We start from the raw sequence: 17,506 nt of genomic DNA, 5'->3' as shown, positions 1-17,506 counted from the left end.
GCCGAGGTGTCACATGGTGACCGCGTTCTTGCAACCGGTTCCGACAGAGCCACCTTCGAGAGCGGCTGCAACCTCCGTCGCGACGGCTCGCGAGCGACTGAAGCGTTTGCTGTCTCGCCGTCATCGCCGTGCCGCGTGCAAGGCAGGCGCGCAAACAGATTCGCGTAAAACGCCACCCATACGCGATGCTCGCGCTCATTCTGCTAGCGTAAACCGAACTCGCTGCACGCGCATCGCACCAACTGGCTGCTATCGCATCCGTCTCGAGACGTGCGTCTTATTGGGCGGGTGGTTGGGAGGCACTTTTCTAAAGGGGGTAGGTTTGTTTTTCACCCACCGACACATGGCATTGTGCCCTTTTTTGCCGCCAACACACGCTGTAAGCCACATCCTTTGGCCTTAGGGGGAGGTTCCCCATTACTCACCCGGGATGGCCGGATGCGGGACGGGGCGGAAGGGTGCCTCTCTTCTGCCTTCAGCTAGGCGGAACGTCGCCGCGGGACAGTGGCCCCCGTTCGTCTTGCTGTACGTGTGCTGACTACTGCCACTTGCCGTTGCTGCGTCTGTCATATGTGCGTGTCACCGTGTGAGTAAAAAACCGCGAAAAACGACTCTTCACACGCGAAAGTGGTCCTACGATATGGCACTGGCGCGGTTTTTTTTTCACGCCTAGCACTACGCGCACAGCACAGCAGCTGGATCGAAGCGCGCCCTAAGACGGAGACTAGGGCCCTTTTTGTTTACTGCGCAACCAGCTGCCCGTTCCCCCACCCCGACGGCGATCCCACGCGCGCGGCACTGTTTTGATACGAACGCTTCGCACCCCAGCGAGATGATGCACGGCGGCAGCAGCAGCAGTAGTACTAGCAGCAGTAGCAGCTTCAGCTCGACCACGGGAGAAGATGCACTCGCGAATTTCGGGCACAAACGTTCAACCGATCCGGTGTACTCCAGCGCGCTCGCGTTCGTCATCGACGGTACTTCAGTTTCGCGCAGCAACACGCCGCCAAAACATGACGTAAATTATCGCACGAACGAAAACGGGTGACGAAGAAAATTCACAACAGCCGTCCGTCGAACGCCATTTGCTTTTTTTTTCTTTTTTGTTGTGTCAAAGTTTGCCTTCAATGCAAGCGACCTTTACGCGTGACGTTTACGTGACACGTCAGGTTGCACCCATGTTGGATTTTCTAGTTGACGTTTTCGTTAGCGTGCCCATTTTGCACATTTTTGTCAATGATCATTATTTTCAGAAGCTTGCAGATTATCTGATAATGCTTAGAAAGACGTTATAAATATGAGATAGTCAGTAAAAGGTACTAGGAAAAAGAAATGACAATACAAACTGGTGCGTGAATATGAAAAGAATGCAGCATGGCTCGACGGACAATTTTTGTCAGCTGAACAAGTTTGAAATATTGGATAAATAATTGAGCAAAATCTAATTTTTATATCGTTTTATCCTTTAAATATAGCATACAATTATCCTTTTATAGTTTTCAAAATAGCAATTTCATAAATGCTGTTCAAATCTTGTTGGTAGCAACCTGATGGTTATGATCTTGACTTGAATGCCATCTCTCTCGCACACGTGTTTGCAATGTTGGCGTTAGAGGAAAAGAGAGCGAAAGCAAGCGGTGATGCACTTTTCTCGCTTGCACGAAGTGCAATGTGCATTATTTTCATCAAACTACAGTGAGGTACCATTTTTGCTCTGTTTTAATGCTCTGTTTCAACAGCATCAACAGCATAACGCTTTAAACGTGATAGATGCGAAACTAATTACGTTTATCCGTCAGGAACAATTGAGATAATTGATTTCTTATTATTATAGTTACGTAGGCTGAGTTTGGCCTTTGATTGATTGCATTTGGAAACAAATTGCCAAGAGCATGCCACTTGTTGCATTACATGAATAGCAACGTTTTTTTATATTCAATTACCCTGATTTATCTTTTATGGATAACATATCGCTACTTTCCCTCTATACAATAATTTTTTAATACCAGGTAATCAATCAATTAAGAAATATTGCTTTGATATCGATGTTAAATTCAAATTTTGAATTTAAACTACTTTGAGATTTAACCATCATCATTGCGATAGAGTAGAGTAAAAATATTACTTCACAATACAATTTGAAACAATTTAAACATGATTTATATTACGTTTTGGTTTTAAAGAAATGCGATTGGTAATTTTTGTACTCTTTTTGGCCACTTACTCAGGTGCCTGTGGCGCCAGGCACAGGTACTGCTTTGAAAACATATGAACACAAGGTATAGAAACGGCCAGTTTACCTGATGGGTTATTCTGTTGACCTGTACGAGAAAAATTCGTTAAAATGGCTAGAACTAGTATAAAACTACCCCTTGGTTCGCTGTTCAGTGGCAGTCTCGTTCGACATTCTGATGATACCTCAACAAAAAATTTAAGAGATGCTAGTACTTGTGTATTACATTGCGGTGCTCTCTACCATAGCCCGGTTGGTAGGTTCGTCTGGGTTTTACATCGATAACGGCGTTGATCAAACCGTCCGGCAGAAAAGCGTCGAATTGGCCGAACGACAAGAGATCGAGCATGAAATACTGGATCTACTTGGGCTTCCCGATCGTCCCAACAAGCAGCACGTTCATCCATCATTAAGGTAGTTGACGAAGCACCCTATCGTGTGCAGTGTTTAACCCCAGCCACGCTTTTGCAGAAAATCAGCTCCCCAGTTCCTGCTCAACATCTACCATAAGTTTACAGAGGAATCGAACGGTGGAGGTCGATCCGGTCGTCGGAAGCGGTTTGCCGATGGCAGCAATCTGTTCACAATCGCAGACGAGCGAGCCATCGGGGAGAGTGATGTGATCATGTCGTTCCTGAACAAGGCAAACCGTCACCTACCGAAGATCCGCCATCATCGGGGTGGTCATCGACTGTGGTTTGACACGGCGGAGCTTGGAGCCGATCCAAGTCAGCAACTGCTGTACGCGAGCCTGCGAGTGTACAAAAATCGGACCACCGGTCGTCCCTGGGAGGCTCTTGTCCGTGGCCGGCAGGTCGTAGTACGGGCTTCCCTCATTGGAGGGTACGATGCGATTCGGGACAGCCAACATCTTGAACTCATCGCCGAACAAGCAGTTCCCTACGGGTACGAAGGCTGGGTAGAGTTAAACGCCACCCAGGCCATGCAACGGTGGATCGTCGAGCGAATACCCAACAAAGGCGTGTTCGTGGAGGCGTACTATGCAGAGAGTCCTCGCAAAGCGACCTTCCCGCACGAGGTTGGGTTGGTCCTGTCGAACCGATATGGTCGCTACCAGCCCTTCCTTGTGGGCTATTGCAAAGGACCTGAACTTCTGCATCCAGCAGGAACAACCGAAGTTGCGTCTAGTCGTTCCAAGCGCAGCATCAAGCGGAGTAAGCCCAGCACCGGCAGACGAACGGATCGCGTACGAAATCCGTTCCTGGAGCGATTCGGTGGAGGTCCCGGCCAGCAGAAGAGCTGTCAGATTCAGACGTTGTACGTGAGCTTTCGGGATCTAAATTGGCAGGATTGGATCATCGCCCCGGACGGGTTTGGGGCGTTCTTCTGCTACGGCGAGTGTAATTTTCCGCTTAACACGCACATGAACGCGACGAACCACGCGCTCATCCAGACGTTGGTACACCTGATGCATCCGACACGTGTCCCAAAGCCATGCTGCGCCCCAACCAAGCTCAACCCCATCTCGGTGCTGTATCACATCGATGACGCCAATATCAACCTGAAAAAGTACAAGAACATGGTCGTAAAGAGCTGCGGGTGTCTGTAGCAGGCGCCAGAACTGTAGCTGTTCGGATCGGACACCTCTAGTTAATAGCTCCCAGTGAGAACAAGCGATGGCAATAAAGAATCACACAGCTTATGATTTTATAATTTTATTTCCGTTTTACTTTAATTTATACGACCTCATTCGCGCTACGGTTAGTTGACACAACCCCACCAGAAGTGCATTCTTCTGCACGGCTTGCTTTGTTTTTTTTTGTTCTAGACCGGCACATCTAGTAGGCGTCGGTTTCTCACTCTCTCTCTCTCTCAACCGGACTTACGTTTCTCTTTTTCCGCCTCAGCCACAAACCCGTACCACATGCCTGGCCCCCCGGTCATGTACATAGTTAAAGCTGATACAGTGTCCTTCTTTCCGTTTGTCTGGCTGGTCTCCGCTATAAGGACCTCATGGGACAGGCCTCAAGACACCTCGTGGGGCTTGTTTTGGGGGTTGTGGATTCGGATAAAAAGGTGTCCGCCGTTTAAAACATCGAAAGAGGATTGTGAGTTTAGAAGCAACGATAAAACACAATCGTGGAAAAACGCGAGCACACACTCGTGTACCGAGCACCTTGGGACCGGGATAATGGACCTCTATAACACCGCTACTTCGAATATCCTTCTACGACTTCAATAGGGCTGTGGTTCAGCGGCATAGTTCGCCACCGCGCACGTGGCTAAGCATAGGTTACGCGCCATTCACGGAACATGCGTGATAAATGGTACTGGTAATTATAATTCGTACATATGTTGTCGGTTATATGTTGAAGTAAAACAATCTCTCATCATTCCACACCCCCCACGATTTCCCGGTTCGTTAATTCTCTATGATTGGGAGCGTCTGAATAAGAAAGAGGAAGGTTCGCATTTGGGCGTCCTCTGGTAAAAGCGAGTTGAACGTGTGACCAAATTAGTGTGGCGGGCGCGAGTGCTATCAATCTGCGAAGCGGTTGTTTAGTAAAAATGTATTCGCTTAAAACTCGGAAGGACGTGCTCTTTCCTGCGGGCTGACGAGTGTCATGATAATTGGATTGGATAATTGTTAGGTTTCGATTGGTTCGATAGGCTTACACGGTAATAATTGGAAACGCATTTTGCACCGCTCCATCAGCATCATCATCACTGTTCTGCGTTACTGACGATCGGTTTTGTGGCGGGAGCACGACGCTTGTGCACGTGCAGGTGTTGTATCGATCCTTTGCGCCATTTTCTCGTGTTTAGCGTGTATTGATCACAGAGTAGAGTTGCTTTTGCGTGAGCGGCTGACCGTAACGGTCGTTTACCGCGCACACAGTTTCGCTTAGAATACGTGTATTATCCTAGGGTTGGTTTATCGTTTACTTTTTTTTTTAATTAATTCTATTCAATCTCTTACATTTCCTATGTACAACAAGCGATGTTGCGAGCGCAGCAGAAATGTATTTCCGAACGAAGTTACAACGTTAAATGTACGCCTCCGAGGCTTAGTCGCATCTAAGGGTAGGTGACGGAATGGTACCGATGTTTCACCGGTCCTTTAAATGTACAATGACCGAGGGCTAAAAGAAGTTAAATTTATCGTAATCCTGACATGCTCAAGAAGTTCGGAAGCACAAAAATGATGTATAAACCGGATAATAACCGGGCGATATATGGCTAATAGCTAAGCAATGTGGGCTGGATTCAAAAATGTACCAAATATCCTTTTCTTTTTAGAAGGAAATTTTAGAAGGATATTGCAAATTAAAGTAATTAAAACGCGATTTCACACGAAGAGCAGGTCTTATTGTCGACTTCTGTACATTACATAATGTAAACGATGATAGATTTAAGAAAATATAATTTCTTATACTCCAAATAACTGAATTAAATGGTATGAATTCAGAATACTACCTGCCCTTACGAAAGAAAGCATACACATAATTTAAACACACCTTTAAGGAGATAAGCAAGAGAAAATATATGCATGGGGTACTTAGTAGGCTTTGGATTATTGTCCTTCTTTGAACGAAAAGTAGACGATAAAAATCTCAAGCAATTCCTTTAACATTATATGCAGATTTACGCTTCTGAACCGTGTCAACTTATCATCGCTGATATGCTCCCAGCTGACAAGGTCCGCTGATCGATCGTTAACTAGCTAGAAGAAACGTCCCTCTGATCGGGCACAAGGAAAGGGCACTAACTAACTCGCACTGCTCGTAAGCGCATATGCTTCATGATTGTATTCTCGACCGAACGGCTACCTTCTTCCCCGAGTACGCAAACACGCACTAGCGAGAAACCGATTGTTCATCCACCTAGAGCGTGGTTAGCTCTACAGCGTCACCATGTCCTGATGTAGAGACGCCGTTTCTGCGACGTCTGCGCGTTGGCTCCTCAGAAGTCGTCCTGTCTCCCAAAGAACACGCACGACACCCTCACCAGTGGTTACGTTTCAATGTTGAAAAGCTTCCTGAACCCCGACACCATCGTTTTGTTCGCGACATGCTGATGCAGTGCGGTGGCGATGGTCGTGGTCGCCTGAACGGTGGCAACCTCGGTCGGGGCCAGGAGCAACCCTCACGTTCGCACGTACTTATACACGACGAGAAAGACAAGAAAGCTCACCATCACGAGCACGCACGCGGTGACAACCTTCGCGAACGTATTCAGCCCAGATTCGTTCGGGTTCAGGGGTCTCGAGGAGCTCTGCTCAGTCGAGTTGCGTCTTTTAGTGGCGAGTCCTCGAGCTAGCGCCGGAAAAGCGAGAGACTGCGTGAACGTCAGCTTGTGTAAGGACTCACTGAGGGAGTAAGGACCAACGGAACCGCGAGCTGCTGCCCGTAAAAGGGCGTACTCGAGATCGAGAGCGTCGAACAGCGACAGTCGGGCGGTCATCGTGGAGGCACGGCGTTGATCCAGCTCGGGGTTATCCTTGTCACGCTCAGGTCGCAACCACGGATCGGAGGACCTGCGAAAGAGTGCTTATGTGAATGTACGTCATACCATTAGTCGGTGTTCTTCAACTTACCGTTGGGGATGAGGTCCTAAGGTGGCGACTGCCACAGACGTAAGCGAAGAGGTCGTGCTGGAACTGGCGGTACACAGATGGTTGCTGGTCGTGGCCCCATTAAAGTCCGAGCTATCCTCCAGCGAGCTCTGTAGCGGGTGAGGCGGCGTAGATGCGCTCCTGTGATTGTCGAACAGGGGTAGGCTGGCAAGACTCACCTGATCGGGTGAAGCCGGCGGTCGTAGGGCGAAGATCCTTGCGTGATCTGGGTGTAGAAGCGATGTCGAAGGTCGTCGAGCTGCCACACGTTCAACCGAGGGCGTTGGAGAACCGGCCGGAGGTGATGCAGTTGGGGAGATGGCATTAGACACGACGAGCGGATGGCAAGGCATGGCGATTGGTGAAGGGGACGCCTGCACGGAATCGATACCGGAGTCACCCGCCTGCAGCTGATCCACGAAAAGCGAGTTCCGGCGGCCATTGCTGTTCGGTTGCTGCAAAATGGGAGGAGTTTGCAAATCAACCATATGCTGGATCGAGCTGCTGGGTGTTGCTGAAGGCTCTTACCCTTACCTGATCGTCGGCTACGATCGGAAAAACGAAGCTTTGGCCATCTGCTTCACCTCGGGGCGAGTCCTGGCTGGGCCACACCTGCAGCAGTGGAAGCGAACAGGTTGGGTGCTTGGGCGGACTATCGCTGCTGCTGCCGGATGGCTGCTGGAATGCCTTTCGTCCGAGTTTTGTAGGACTTTCGCAGCCGCCGGACTCCTCGGAGGACGTCGGCGGTTTGGTTGTGGTGCGCCAGAATCGTTTTAAACGCAGCTCGCGTCGCTTTTCCTGTTGCTGGAGGGTGGAAAGCAATGGAAATCGGAGAGGTTAGTGTGGTTTGAGGTGGGTAGGCTCAACTATGATAGTAATTAAACGCAAATTAAATTAAATAAATTTTAAAAATTTTTAAAGCAAAGTTTTTTCAAAGGATATTTTTAATATTGCAAAAGGTAATCGAATAGGCGAAAGAAATAAACGTAGTGATCCTGATCTTTCAGGAAGATAAGATCGAATATTGACAAATATGAACCAGTTGAAAAATTCTTAAAAATCCACCGCTAAATAACGAACATCACGTCTAATATAAGCGGTTAGCTTTATGTGATGTAAAGTCCAAGTTGTGAATATTAAAGAGCGGCAAATCGGAACATAATTCCTATAAATTCTTTACACGTTGTACTTAGTTTAACACGCCACAACACAAGCAAGAGAAGAAAAAAACTTCATCTCCACGGCTCAACCTAAAATCTCTTACGAACCTCGCCGAAGGATCCGCTGGTTAAGATGCCCACGGAGAAAAAGCCCACTAGCACCTAATGCATCTGAACGATGGCCTCGAAGAAAGGCACCCTCGTAATGGCTCCAGTGGGACTTCAAAACTTCGCCAGCGCGTTCAGAGAATGGTTCAGTACAAAGCGCCAGCGCCTGGAAAGGAAATTGGGTGGCATTTTTCACTGGAAAACCTTCACCGCCTCCTTGATGGCGCTTTACGATCGGCCAAGGTGGTCGTCCTCCGAGTTGTACTCCCTTTTTCGGGGTAACCGTACGAGCCGTAATCCACCGAACCTTGGCGTCCTTGGCGCCCGCTAATGGCGGCCCGCATACAGGACCACCGCCATCAAAATGGCCGGTGAAGGAAATGCGGCATTAAAGCCGTGACAGTGGAACAATACGGTAACCGTAAGCGAATGTGCCCCGCCCGGTGGTCCACCCGAGAGTGCCAAAGCTCATCATAATAAATCTTCATCCGGCTTGTTGGTCCTTTTCCGGGCGCGCAGACTGTTTAAAAGCACATCCGAGCGGGCGGGGTTTATGTTTTCCCATTCGTCTGGTCTCGGTTCCATAAAGCTAAATGTTGTTCGAGCGAACGGAGGCGATAGATTTGGCGGAAATATGAGTGTGTGATTTAGAAAAAAAAAAGCCAAACAGTATCCTCTTCCACAGTCACCAGCTTCGATCCGTGATAATGCTGGCCATACCGAGCTTGCCTAAGCTCCTGTGTCACGATCGTCGCTCTTCGATGCCGTCAGTGTTGGTTTATGGGCACACGCGAGCGTACAACACGGACCGCCACCGAGTTCGACACGGACGGCAAACCGGAACCGGAGGGCGATTTGCATAAAGTATTAAATTTAATTAATATTGAATGCAACGTCTTCCGCGTTCGGGCGTCCTACATTGGCCCTCGTGGGGATCGTTCCGGGCGTTTGTGAGTCTCGTGTCCGGAATGGTCCGACGGTGATGACGTCGGTGCAGGTGCATCTGCAGTTGCAGTCTATCTCATCGCTCGCATGCACTGCAGAGGAATTGATCCGCTATCGTTCGGTTGAGGTGCGCGATTGGTGCAGAGTGGATCACTTGTGAGGCATTTTATAGTCCCACCTGACGGAAAGGAAGCTTGCTGCAGTAGGCGAATCAGGAAAGCATTCAGGATGTCATTCTCCCAGCAATGGCAGAGAACGCGAACGATGTTGTGTGTTGCTTTGACGTTGAACAAATGTTTTGAACTTAAAGCATGGCTTCAAATTAATATTAGATCACCAGCAAGGTACCAATGTTGGGATTTTATCCTTAAACTAGCAATATTTATTATGACAATGCAATAATTTACAAAACTTAAACATTCTTCAGCAATATACAAATAAATTATACGGTTTTACGCATCAGTAATTTTTGATAAATTTAAAGAGTATTGAAGAATAGCTTATTTCAATTTAAAGAAAGAAAATAACTGACAGATATTTTTTATACAAAAAAAACATTTAAATGATCCACAACACCATTAAAATTATCACTTTCAAATTTAATACAAATGTCATAAATTCTCATCATGAACGATTTTCTTTTCTTTAGAAAATCGTTTCAAGTTTAATCGCGTTCTCTGGTGCGGGGAAAAGCAGCGCATGGAAATCGAGTGAATTCCATAAAATCAAATGTCCTCCAGTGCATGTTGGGCTCCGGTCCATTAAACTTATCTTCATAATTTCCATCCCCTCGGTGGCGTTTGGTCAGCGCGTTCCAATGCCGGACGGTGTGCGCTTTCGTGCCACGTGTCGCGACGATGCATTACGGCTCACGTGTCGGGGAAGTTTTATTTCTCACGGGATCCGTCCGAAAGCCAACACTGGGTGGAACATTTTTACAGCCACCCGGGACGAAACAGAAAAAATAAATAAACAGTAAGAAATCCAAAAGACAGTAAAAAAAATGAGCCATAACGCAAAGCACCAGAATGGGGTGGGTGGGCGAGAAATGCGCTCGGATTTGGGATGAAAAAAGAAAATGCCTCTAAAGGCGTACGAACCCGCCATGTTTAGCTTTGCTCCACGAGTGTGTGACGTCAAAGCACCTGGCCTTTTCCACCTGGGAGCTCGCGCGAGGATGTGCGTTGTTGCGCTTTTTTTGCCTTTTTCTCTTTCTCTCTCCCACACTTTTTCGCTCTCTCTCTCTTTCTCGCCTTCCTACGCTCATTCGTCGTCACCATTCGTCTATCTGACGGGGTGTTTTATGCTCCCGGTTTTTGATGAATGTTCACGTTGTAGCTTTTATCTAGCATATGCCATCAAGCGATCTACAAAGCGATGGTTTTGTTTTTCTATTTCACCCGGTGGGTGGGTGTGCTTTGAATCGAGTCAAACGGGAGTGACAGGGCAGAGAAGGAGAAGCAACAGACAAAAAAAAACACACACACTCACCGCCTCCTACGATTCGTGGTGGGAATTTCATCTAGAATTTTTAATGCCTCCACTTGGTGAGGGTGGGAAAATGCGCCTGGGGATGTTGAAGCTCGCGCTCTCCGACCCGCTCACTTTGATTATGAATTATGAATTGCCTCACTAACGAACCGAACTGGAGGCCATGGGCACGAGCATAAAAAAGCAGCGCCTACTACGGAAGCGAATAAGCCCACGTTTCCCAGGGGGAGCAGTGTAGGTGGGTTGCATTCCTGTACAAGCGTTTTCATCCCTTACCCGTGTGCAGTGCGCCCGTGTGGAAGAATGGCAGACCGGTAATAGCGACAAGCGTCGGAAAATGGCGCATGAGTGTAGTCGTAGGCGGACTGTGTTCTTATAAATAACTCCATTATGCGCTAGGCACAATGTGCGATTTTTTTTGCTCTTTCCCCATCGGACCTTTCATCGATACGGTTGGGGTGCGTGCGTGGGTGGATGGGTCGGTGCAAATGCAACAGTTTTTCGCACCGACTCGCCTGGGCTCGAGGGTGATGCATATCGGATGAGCTTGAACCGGAATGAACGATGAAAGCGAGTCAATGGTTTTTTGAAGAGTTAGGCTTGCGTGACGAGCTTCGCTTCTAATTGGAGCCTCGTGAGTACATTTTATGTTTTGTTTTCATTTTTTCTTTGCTTGTAAAAAATTCGGTTATACTGAACATACGAACATTTTTGCATTCTATTCATGCATTTGACAGTAAAGCTCCAGGTGTCGGAAAAAGCTAGCCAGTATTATATTAAAAACAAAAGAACATTTACAAAGGTATTTTATAAATTAGTTTGATATTGGATTGAATTGGTTAACTATTTTATCTAACACAATGAGAAATAGGATATTATTGAAGTTATAAATATTCAAATAAGAAAACGGTTTTGTTCACGTAAATTTAAAGGTTTCGTTCTTCGATTACATTAAAGGCGCAAATTTTATTGCAGTTTGAAAAGGGGCAATTTTGTATAGTCCGAGATTTCCGATATAAAAACCGTTTCACAGTGAATTGATTTTTTTGCTATTCAGTTCCTTTATTCGTCTCCCCGGGGCAACTATTTCACCAGTCATCATTAGCATACGAAATGCAATATCCCAGCCGTGCTAGTCGTGCAGTTTTATCTCCATTTTCCCAGCGGATCGCTCGCGAGCGTTCGCGAGGTCGGCTTCATTTTCGGCTGGTGATGGAATAGAAATAAAGCTATCCTGTTTCCTCGCACCATTTCCCACCTCCCCATCTACGCTCACCAACACCAGCCGTCTAGGTTTTCGGTGGTTTAATATTTCCTTCCAGCGCGGATCAACGCGGCTCCATTTCTCGGCGCGAGCAGACGATCGGGCGAAGTGTTTCCGGTTTCCGTCGCCCTTTTGCCACTGGCTGGGTGGGGCACAAGGGTGTGTGAGTGTGGGGGCTTGACGTTTCGCCAACAAATTGCGCCCGGGCGCGGTTGGAATGAAAGTGAAAATATGTGTCGCTGGGGAAATTAATTCCGGTAAACGGTAGCCGCGCGGGCATTCAGCAATATTGGCAGCGCTGGATGATGATGGTCACGATTATTTGCGCTTAATTCGAGCCCTCCTAGTGGCAGGATGAGCGTAGTGGAGGAGAAGGTAGACAGGTGGGTGAGCTATGTCCGTTTTCCATCTACCTGTATCATTCCGCTCTGTGGCGTGGCTAGCATGTGGTGAAAGGTACGGATAAAGGACACGTTTATTCTCCATCGGCTGCCAGGCAGGATTATCGAAGAAAATTGGATATCTAAATGAAAGTTTGGCCATTTTCTGAGCGAGCTTTATGCACGTACAATTTGAACCAACGGCTTGAAATGTGATCCTCCTCGAACTCGAAAGCAGCTAGTAGCAACTCACATGCCGTTTCGCGCCATTTCAAGCCTGTTTGCACTATTTCCGGTGCCGTTTAATTACCGTTCAAACATTATCCACCCCCTTTCTGTTGATGACTGCTTTTCGTTGCCAATGATTGCACCGTTGCATCGTTGCAATGCAAATGCACTTTCTCGCGGGTTTGTTTGTTCGGAACAGGGCCCGCCCCTGGTTTTCTGGCTCACTGCCAAACAACCGGTTAGCCTTTTTTCTACTCCCTCGTGGCCACACGTGCCAACCGTGTTTGATGAAGCTCAATCGAGCGTGGTGACGTGCACGGAAAAGCCACCCGCATCGCCAGGACCAGACAGCGTGGCGGTGGGACGGAAAATTGCAGGCTAATGAACAGCTCAGTGTTATTGCAGTTCATGCAGCGTGTGTGTGTGTGTTTGTGCATGAGGAACATTGTAACTAAGTCTCGTTCGCCCACCCATCTGTTGAGCAGGGTAAATAAATGGCAGTGTATTTAACATTTGAAAAGGTAATCGAGTAAATTGAATTAATTTTAGCCCGGCGCGATGGTCGTGCCGCTTCACCGGAACGTGGACTAACTTCGCTAGGGAACGATTGCGAACAGAGCGTTCAGTGAGAAAATGGGATCATAATGGTAATGAGAATTGGCAATTATTTCAGGAATTGTCATATTGTGCATTCGCCGGTGAGTATGATTCGCGGAATGATGGTGAGTGCATACATGAGAGGTGGTTGTTGCATAATCGGGTGCTATTTCTGCTACTGGCTAGCGAATAATTGCTTCGTACCAAACATTTTTGTTTTCAGGATGCAATTATTCTGATGTTTTTCGATTTGCACGTGATGCAGAGGGTGCATATTATGGCTAACGATGTGCGATAATACGTATAGTCCGATAACAAGATCATATCGAATGCATTAAAATTATTATGATCGTAAATTTGTGTATTGTAATTTAATTAAATGTGCTGAAGAATCGAAGTTTACAAATTTTTCATTACTTTGTGCAGTTAAAAATGTATTATTACTCATTTTAAAATTAAATTTGTGTAATTATTTCTTTTTGTAAGTTTTTCATTCGTTCAACAAAACAATACATTTGTTATGATTTATTAATAATAATAATTAAGAAACAACTATTGCATTTATGAACAAAAAACTGTAGTAACCAAAACCATTTATTAGCTTTTGGCTCAAACAAGTACTGAAACATGCATTATAAAACCTCCATAAAAGATGTGAAACATGTCTGTATCTAACACTCGTCCATTAGCAATATAATGTTACTTAAAAATACCTGTGTCTTTACAAGAGTACCTTCGTCAAGTTATACCTTCCGGAAGCTGCTTCGAAGAACCTCTCACATCGGTACAAATAACTTTCAGCAAAATCGTACCCTCTTAAACTGTGCTCGAAGGTAAACCTTCCAAAAACATTATCTCTCGTGAGCATTCTGCAGCACTACCCCGATGAGGCCGCGTTCGCAGCCGGCACCACGTACGCTAATGCTGGTAAACCACACGCTACCGCGAAAGGACGAAATGTGATCCACCGCCACGTCCAAGATGGCGTTCGTGCTCGTGGCGTTCGAACCTTCCGATCGCTCCTCGCATCGATGGTGTGGCATTAAAAATGGAGTTTCGGTTTCGGTTTCCCACAGCGCCAACCAACTGCGGCCCGTTTTCCCCGTTCCGGGTAGAAGCGAGTGAAAAAGGACGAAAATTGACTCATGTCACTCGCACTTGACGAGCCTTGCATCTTGCCACCGTCGCGTCCCAAGGCTCAATCAATCTTTCCCAGCACCACACACTACCGGGAAACTCACGACCAGGCTCTAATCATGCCGAACGCAGCCACAAACACGTCGCAACCGGGCCCCACCACATTCGATCCGTGCCTTGTGGCTCATGAATTAATTACGAATTATTTCATCCTACTCGCGAAAACGTCACGATTGAACGCTAATGATGATTGAGTTTTGAAAATTCAATCACTACCCCCAAACAGGGGTAGGTTCCCTGGAACTGGGGGACGTAAATCACCGAAAAAAGCACCCCGAAGCTGAATGCACCGCCGCTGTGGGGTGTGGTTGGGTGTCGTTTCCGGTGTGGCATTTTTGTGGCGCCTTTAATGACGAAGAAAAAACGGAAAAGGGATTTACGAACCGTGCTTTACTGCAGCTTGGGACGCTTTCCCGGAGCGGGTTTCGCTTGTTTATGTTTCGGTGACATAAATACGCTAAAACAGGCTTGCCAGAAAGAGAAAGAGAGAGAGAGAGAGAGAGAGAGAGAGAGAGAGCAATAGAAAGCGAAAGAAAAATCAACCCTTTCGTGATTATTTTGTAATTTAATTTCCATCAAGCGCGAGCGTAATGTTTCTCCGCGGTCCGGGTCGGTAATCAGTGGCCGAGTCCTTGTGGCTCGTCCTTGACCCGTCTAGCCCGGTGTGATTCATAAACTCGTCCCCCCATCGTCCTCGTGTGACAGTACAGGAGGTTTGGAGGTTTTAAATTCATCCGTGATCGTGTGCGATCGTACCAACCGACAGGCGAACAGGTCGGTTTCGGGGAGGAGGTCCTGCGCACCCGAATGGCAGCTGAATTATTTATCCAGCTTTGCGGAAATGTGCTCACGTCGGAGCCGCAGTCGGTGGTAGCGCGTTGTGGGTGTACTTTTACCCGGGAAACAGGAGCGTTGTTTGCGCTGAACTATGAACAATCTGTACGCGCGCGAGTGCCGAAGCGGAGGGTAAAATGCGTTCATATTTCATTCCGAGATGGTTTTCCACCCACCCCGTGGGTGGTTCCGGGGTGGACCGGGCTTTGGAATGTGCTCAAGCCGGGAAGGAAAAGGCTGCTCGTTCGGGGAGTTTTGGTGGCGCAAAAGATTCCATGAAGTCCGTTCATTTTCTTGGGTGGCATCCAGACGGAGCCAAGAAGCAGCATCACGATGATCATCATCATCATGACGCTGATGGTGATGATGATGATGTTAAGGGCGAGAAATCTGCTCGGCACCCACGGCTGCCACGAGAAGGAAAAGTGGTTTTGGAAAACATTTGTTTTTTGTTAATTTAGTTTGGCGAAGCGATTTTTGTTTGACGTACAACTTTTAACCCGCTCAGGACTCTCGGCTAGGCGTCAGGGATGCAAATGTCACGGCTGCCGAGATATATATTTCGGAAAATATGGAGAAAGTGACCACCGTAGAGGGGACGAATTTTGGCGCAACTAGTTCCGGGATGCAGGAAAAACAAAAAAAAAACACAAAAAGCCCGGGTGCGATGGGAATGAAATTTGACTTGACGCTCGGTTTCGGCTAAAGTTCGGTTCGCTTTCAATGTGAACGGTATGACGGTGAACGGCAAAGTTCCACTGCAAAGGGAAATCGGGATGCAGCTCAGCGAACAAACACCTGAGAGTACGCAGAAGTTGTCGGGTGCTTGTTTTTATTCGCCTGGCTCCAAAAATTAGTTTATTTGCCACCCAGTCCGAAAGGTGTGCTGAATTATCGGTCGAATGCAACGACCTTTGTCCAGGTGACAAGCTATCGGTTGTTTTGGAAAAAGCAAGGGCCGAGAAGATGATAATATTTTGGATGTGAACCAATGTTTCGTTGTTCATTGTTTCTCCACCTTAGGATGTTTGTATTTTATAGACCATTATAGTTAAACAAAGTTAAACAGCTTTCTAATCATTATAAAATGTAACTGTTTCAGCTAAAAGCTAGGGAATTAAAGTTAAAGAGCTCAATATTTGTGCGATATCGTCCGAACAGATAAGCTTCTTCCTTTATTAGGTGAATCAACATTACCAAATCCAATTGCAGCAATATCCGACTACTTGTTTGAATCTTTATTACTTCTACACACATTTGCAGTATATCACAACCCTTTCCAAAGTAGCCATTTAAAGTAATACGCACCATTTGGCAGGAAATATTTGCCCACACGCCGCGGGCACGTAACTACAATAACTTCGTTTGTGCAAATGTTAACGAGAAGCATTCAACACACCTCTAAGTGAATCGTTTTCCCCACTGTTTCAGAACAGCTAAACTCCGTTAAAGAATCCAAATAGAATCACTTCTGGTGTCTCGCCTGCCCATTCGTTTCACCACACGTACTTCTCTACCGTTATTTATCAACGTCGTCGAATACAGCGCAATCAGTTGAAACGGTTAAAACGTACTTTCCGGTGGGGATCGGGGAATAAGTTTCCACGAACTTACGGGAAAAACGGCGATCCCAGCCGGATGCGAACATGTCTTCGGTGTTTCCCGTGGTCTCCGTGTCACGTGGCACAATTTTTTTTCCTTCCGCTGCAAAACCTTCGAGCTTTCCCAATCAAACTTTCCACTATCACGCTGCAGCCATCAATCTTTATTGCCCAACGGTACCGGAAGAAGTGCTGGATGGAACGATAAAAAGAAACAACCCGCAACCCGGAACGGGGAAAAAGTTTTTCGCGCACTAGCAGCGAAGAAAAAAGAAAGGAAGCCAAGCTTTGTACTGAAAACAAGTCAAGAAACAAAAACAAAACCAAGCCCTACAGACTCACCTGCATCCTGTTGCTGTCGGTGTTCAGTTTCAATCAATGTTTTCATCCCCAAACCGATTCTATGGGTTTTGCCACGTCAGCAACAACGAGAAGCTGGAACCGGCCGGTTCCCGGAGCCGTCCGTGCTGCAACGAGAATGAAGAGTGAAAGAGACAGCGATTGAGTTTCGGTTCCAGACTGGAGTGTCCTGAAAAGGCGCGTGTGTGTGTGTGTGTGGTTGTGGATTATTGATGGTTAATGTAGATGTTGCCGCTGTCCGGTGGCGTTCTCAACCACCCTCGAGGTTTCGCAATCGCAAATGCACTTGGCGTCCGGTGGCCAGAATTGGCAGCCAATCGTCCTGAGAGACCACCGAGGGGGAGGCATGAGCATGCAAAATATAATACCCTGTGGAGTGTGGGTGGGGGTGTTTTCATATGCAACCCCCGTCCCTGGCTGGCCTCGTTTCGGATGACCGAGAACGAACCGGAGACGGGGGTTGAGTGATTTATGAAAATATTTAGTGCAAATCAAGCGGGCAAACATCAACCGGGATGCAGACCGAGTGGCC

The 17,506-nt window shown here is 47.1% G+C and overlaps 2 protein-coding genes across 2 annotated transcripts; one reads left to right on the top strand and one right to left on the bottom strand.

Annotated features, from left to right (window-relative positions):
- The first annotated feature begins 832 nt into the window (after positions 1-832).
- LOC128728897 (protein 60A-like) lies at positions 833-3,803 on the top strand. Its single transcript, XM_053822550.1, has 3 exons — positions 833-977; positions 2,482-2,647; positions 2,705-3,803. Exons 1-3 carry the CDS (start codon positions 833-835, stop codon positions 3,801-3,803), a joined length of 1,410 nt encoding a protein of 469 aa, XP_053678525.1.
- A 2,537-nt stretch (positions 3,804-6,340) lies between these two features.
- Positions 6,341-16,962, bottom strand: LOC128728885 (uncharacterized). The gene is made up of 4 exons (XM_053822539.1): positions 16,957-16,962; positions 7,344-7,613; positions 6,792-7,264; positions 6,341-6,731 (listed from the first exon to the last, which is right to left on the bottom strand). The coding sequence occupies exons 1-4, from the start codon at positions 16,960-16,962 to the stop codon at positions 6,341-6,343; spliced, it is 1,140 nt and encodes a 379-aa protein (XP_053678514.1).
- Positions 16,963-17,506: the final 544 nt, after the last annotated feature.

The sequence above is a fragment of the Anopheles nili genome, chromosome 2, assembly GCF_943737925.1.
Source record: "Anopheles nili chromosome 2, idAnoNiliSN_F5_01, whole genome shotgun sequence".
In the NCBI taxonomy this organism is placed as follows: Eukaryota; Metazoa; Arthropoda; class Insecta; order Diptera; family Culicidae; genus Anopheles; species Anopheles nili.
The sequence above is the reverse complement of the archived record's forward strand: the minus strand, read 5'-3'. Positions and strand labels throughout refer to the sequence as shown.

Excerpts from the sequence above, each read along its gene's own strand:
- LOC128728897 (XM_053822550.1), top strand. The coding sequence starts at position 833 with ATGATGCACGGCGGCAGCAGCAGCAGTAGTACTAGCAGCAGTAGCAGC. Across the intron at positions 978-2,481 it reads GCTCGCGTTCGTCATCGACG|CCCGGTTGGTAGGTTCGTCT; the intron begins GTACTTCAGTTT and ends TCTCTACCATAG. Across the intron at positions 2,648-2,704 it reads CACGTTCATCCATCATTAAG|AAAATCAGCTCCCCAGTTCC; the intron begins GTAGTTGACGAA and ends ACGCTTTTGCAG.
- LOC128728885 (XM_053822539.1), bottom strand. Across the intron at positions 7,265-7,343 it reads CGATCGTAGCCGACGATCAG|CAACCGAACAGCAATGGCCG; the intron begins GTAAGGGTAAGA and ends CCCATTTTGCAG. Across the intron at positions 6,732-6,791 it reads TTAGGACCTCATCCCCAACG|GTCCTCCGATCCGTGGTTGC; the intron begins GTAAGTTGAAGA and ends ACTCTTTCGCAG.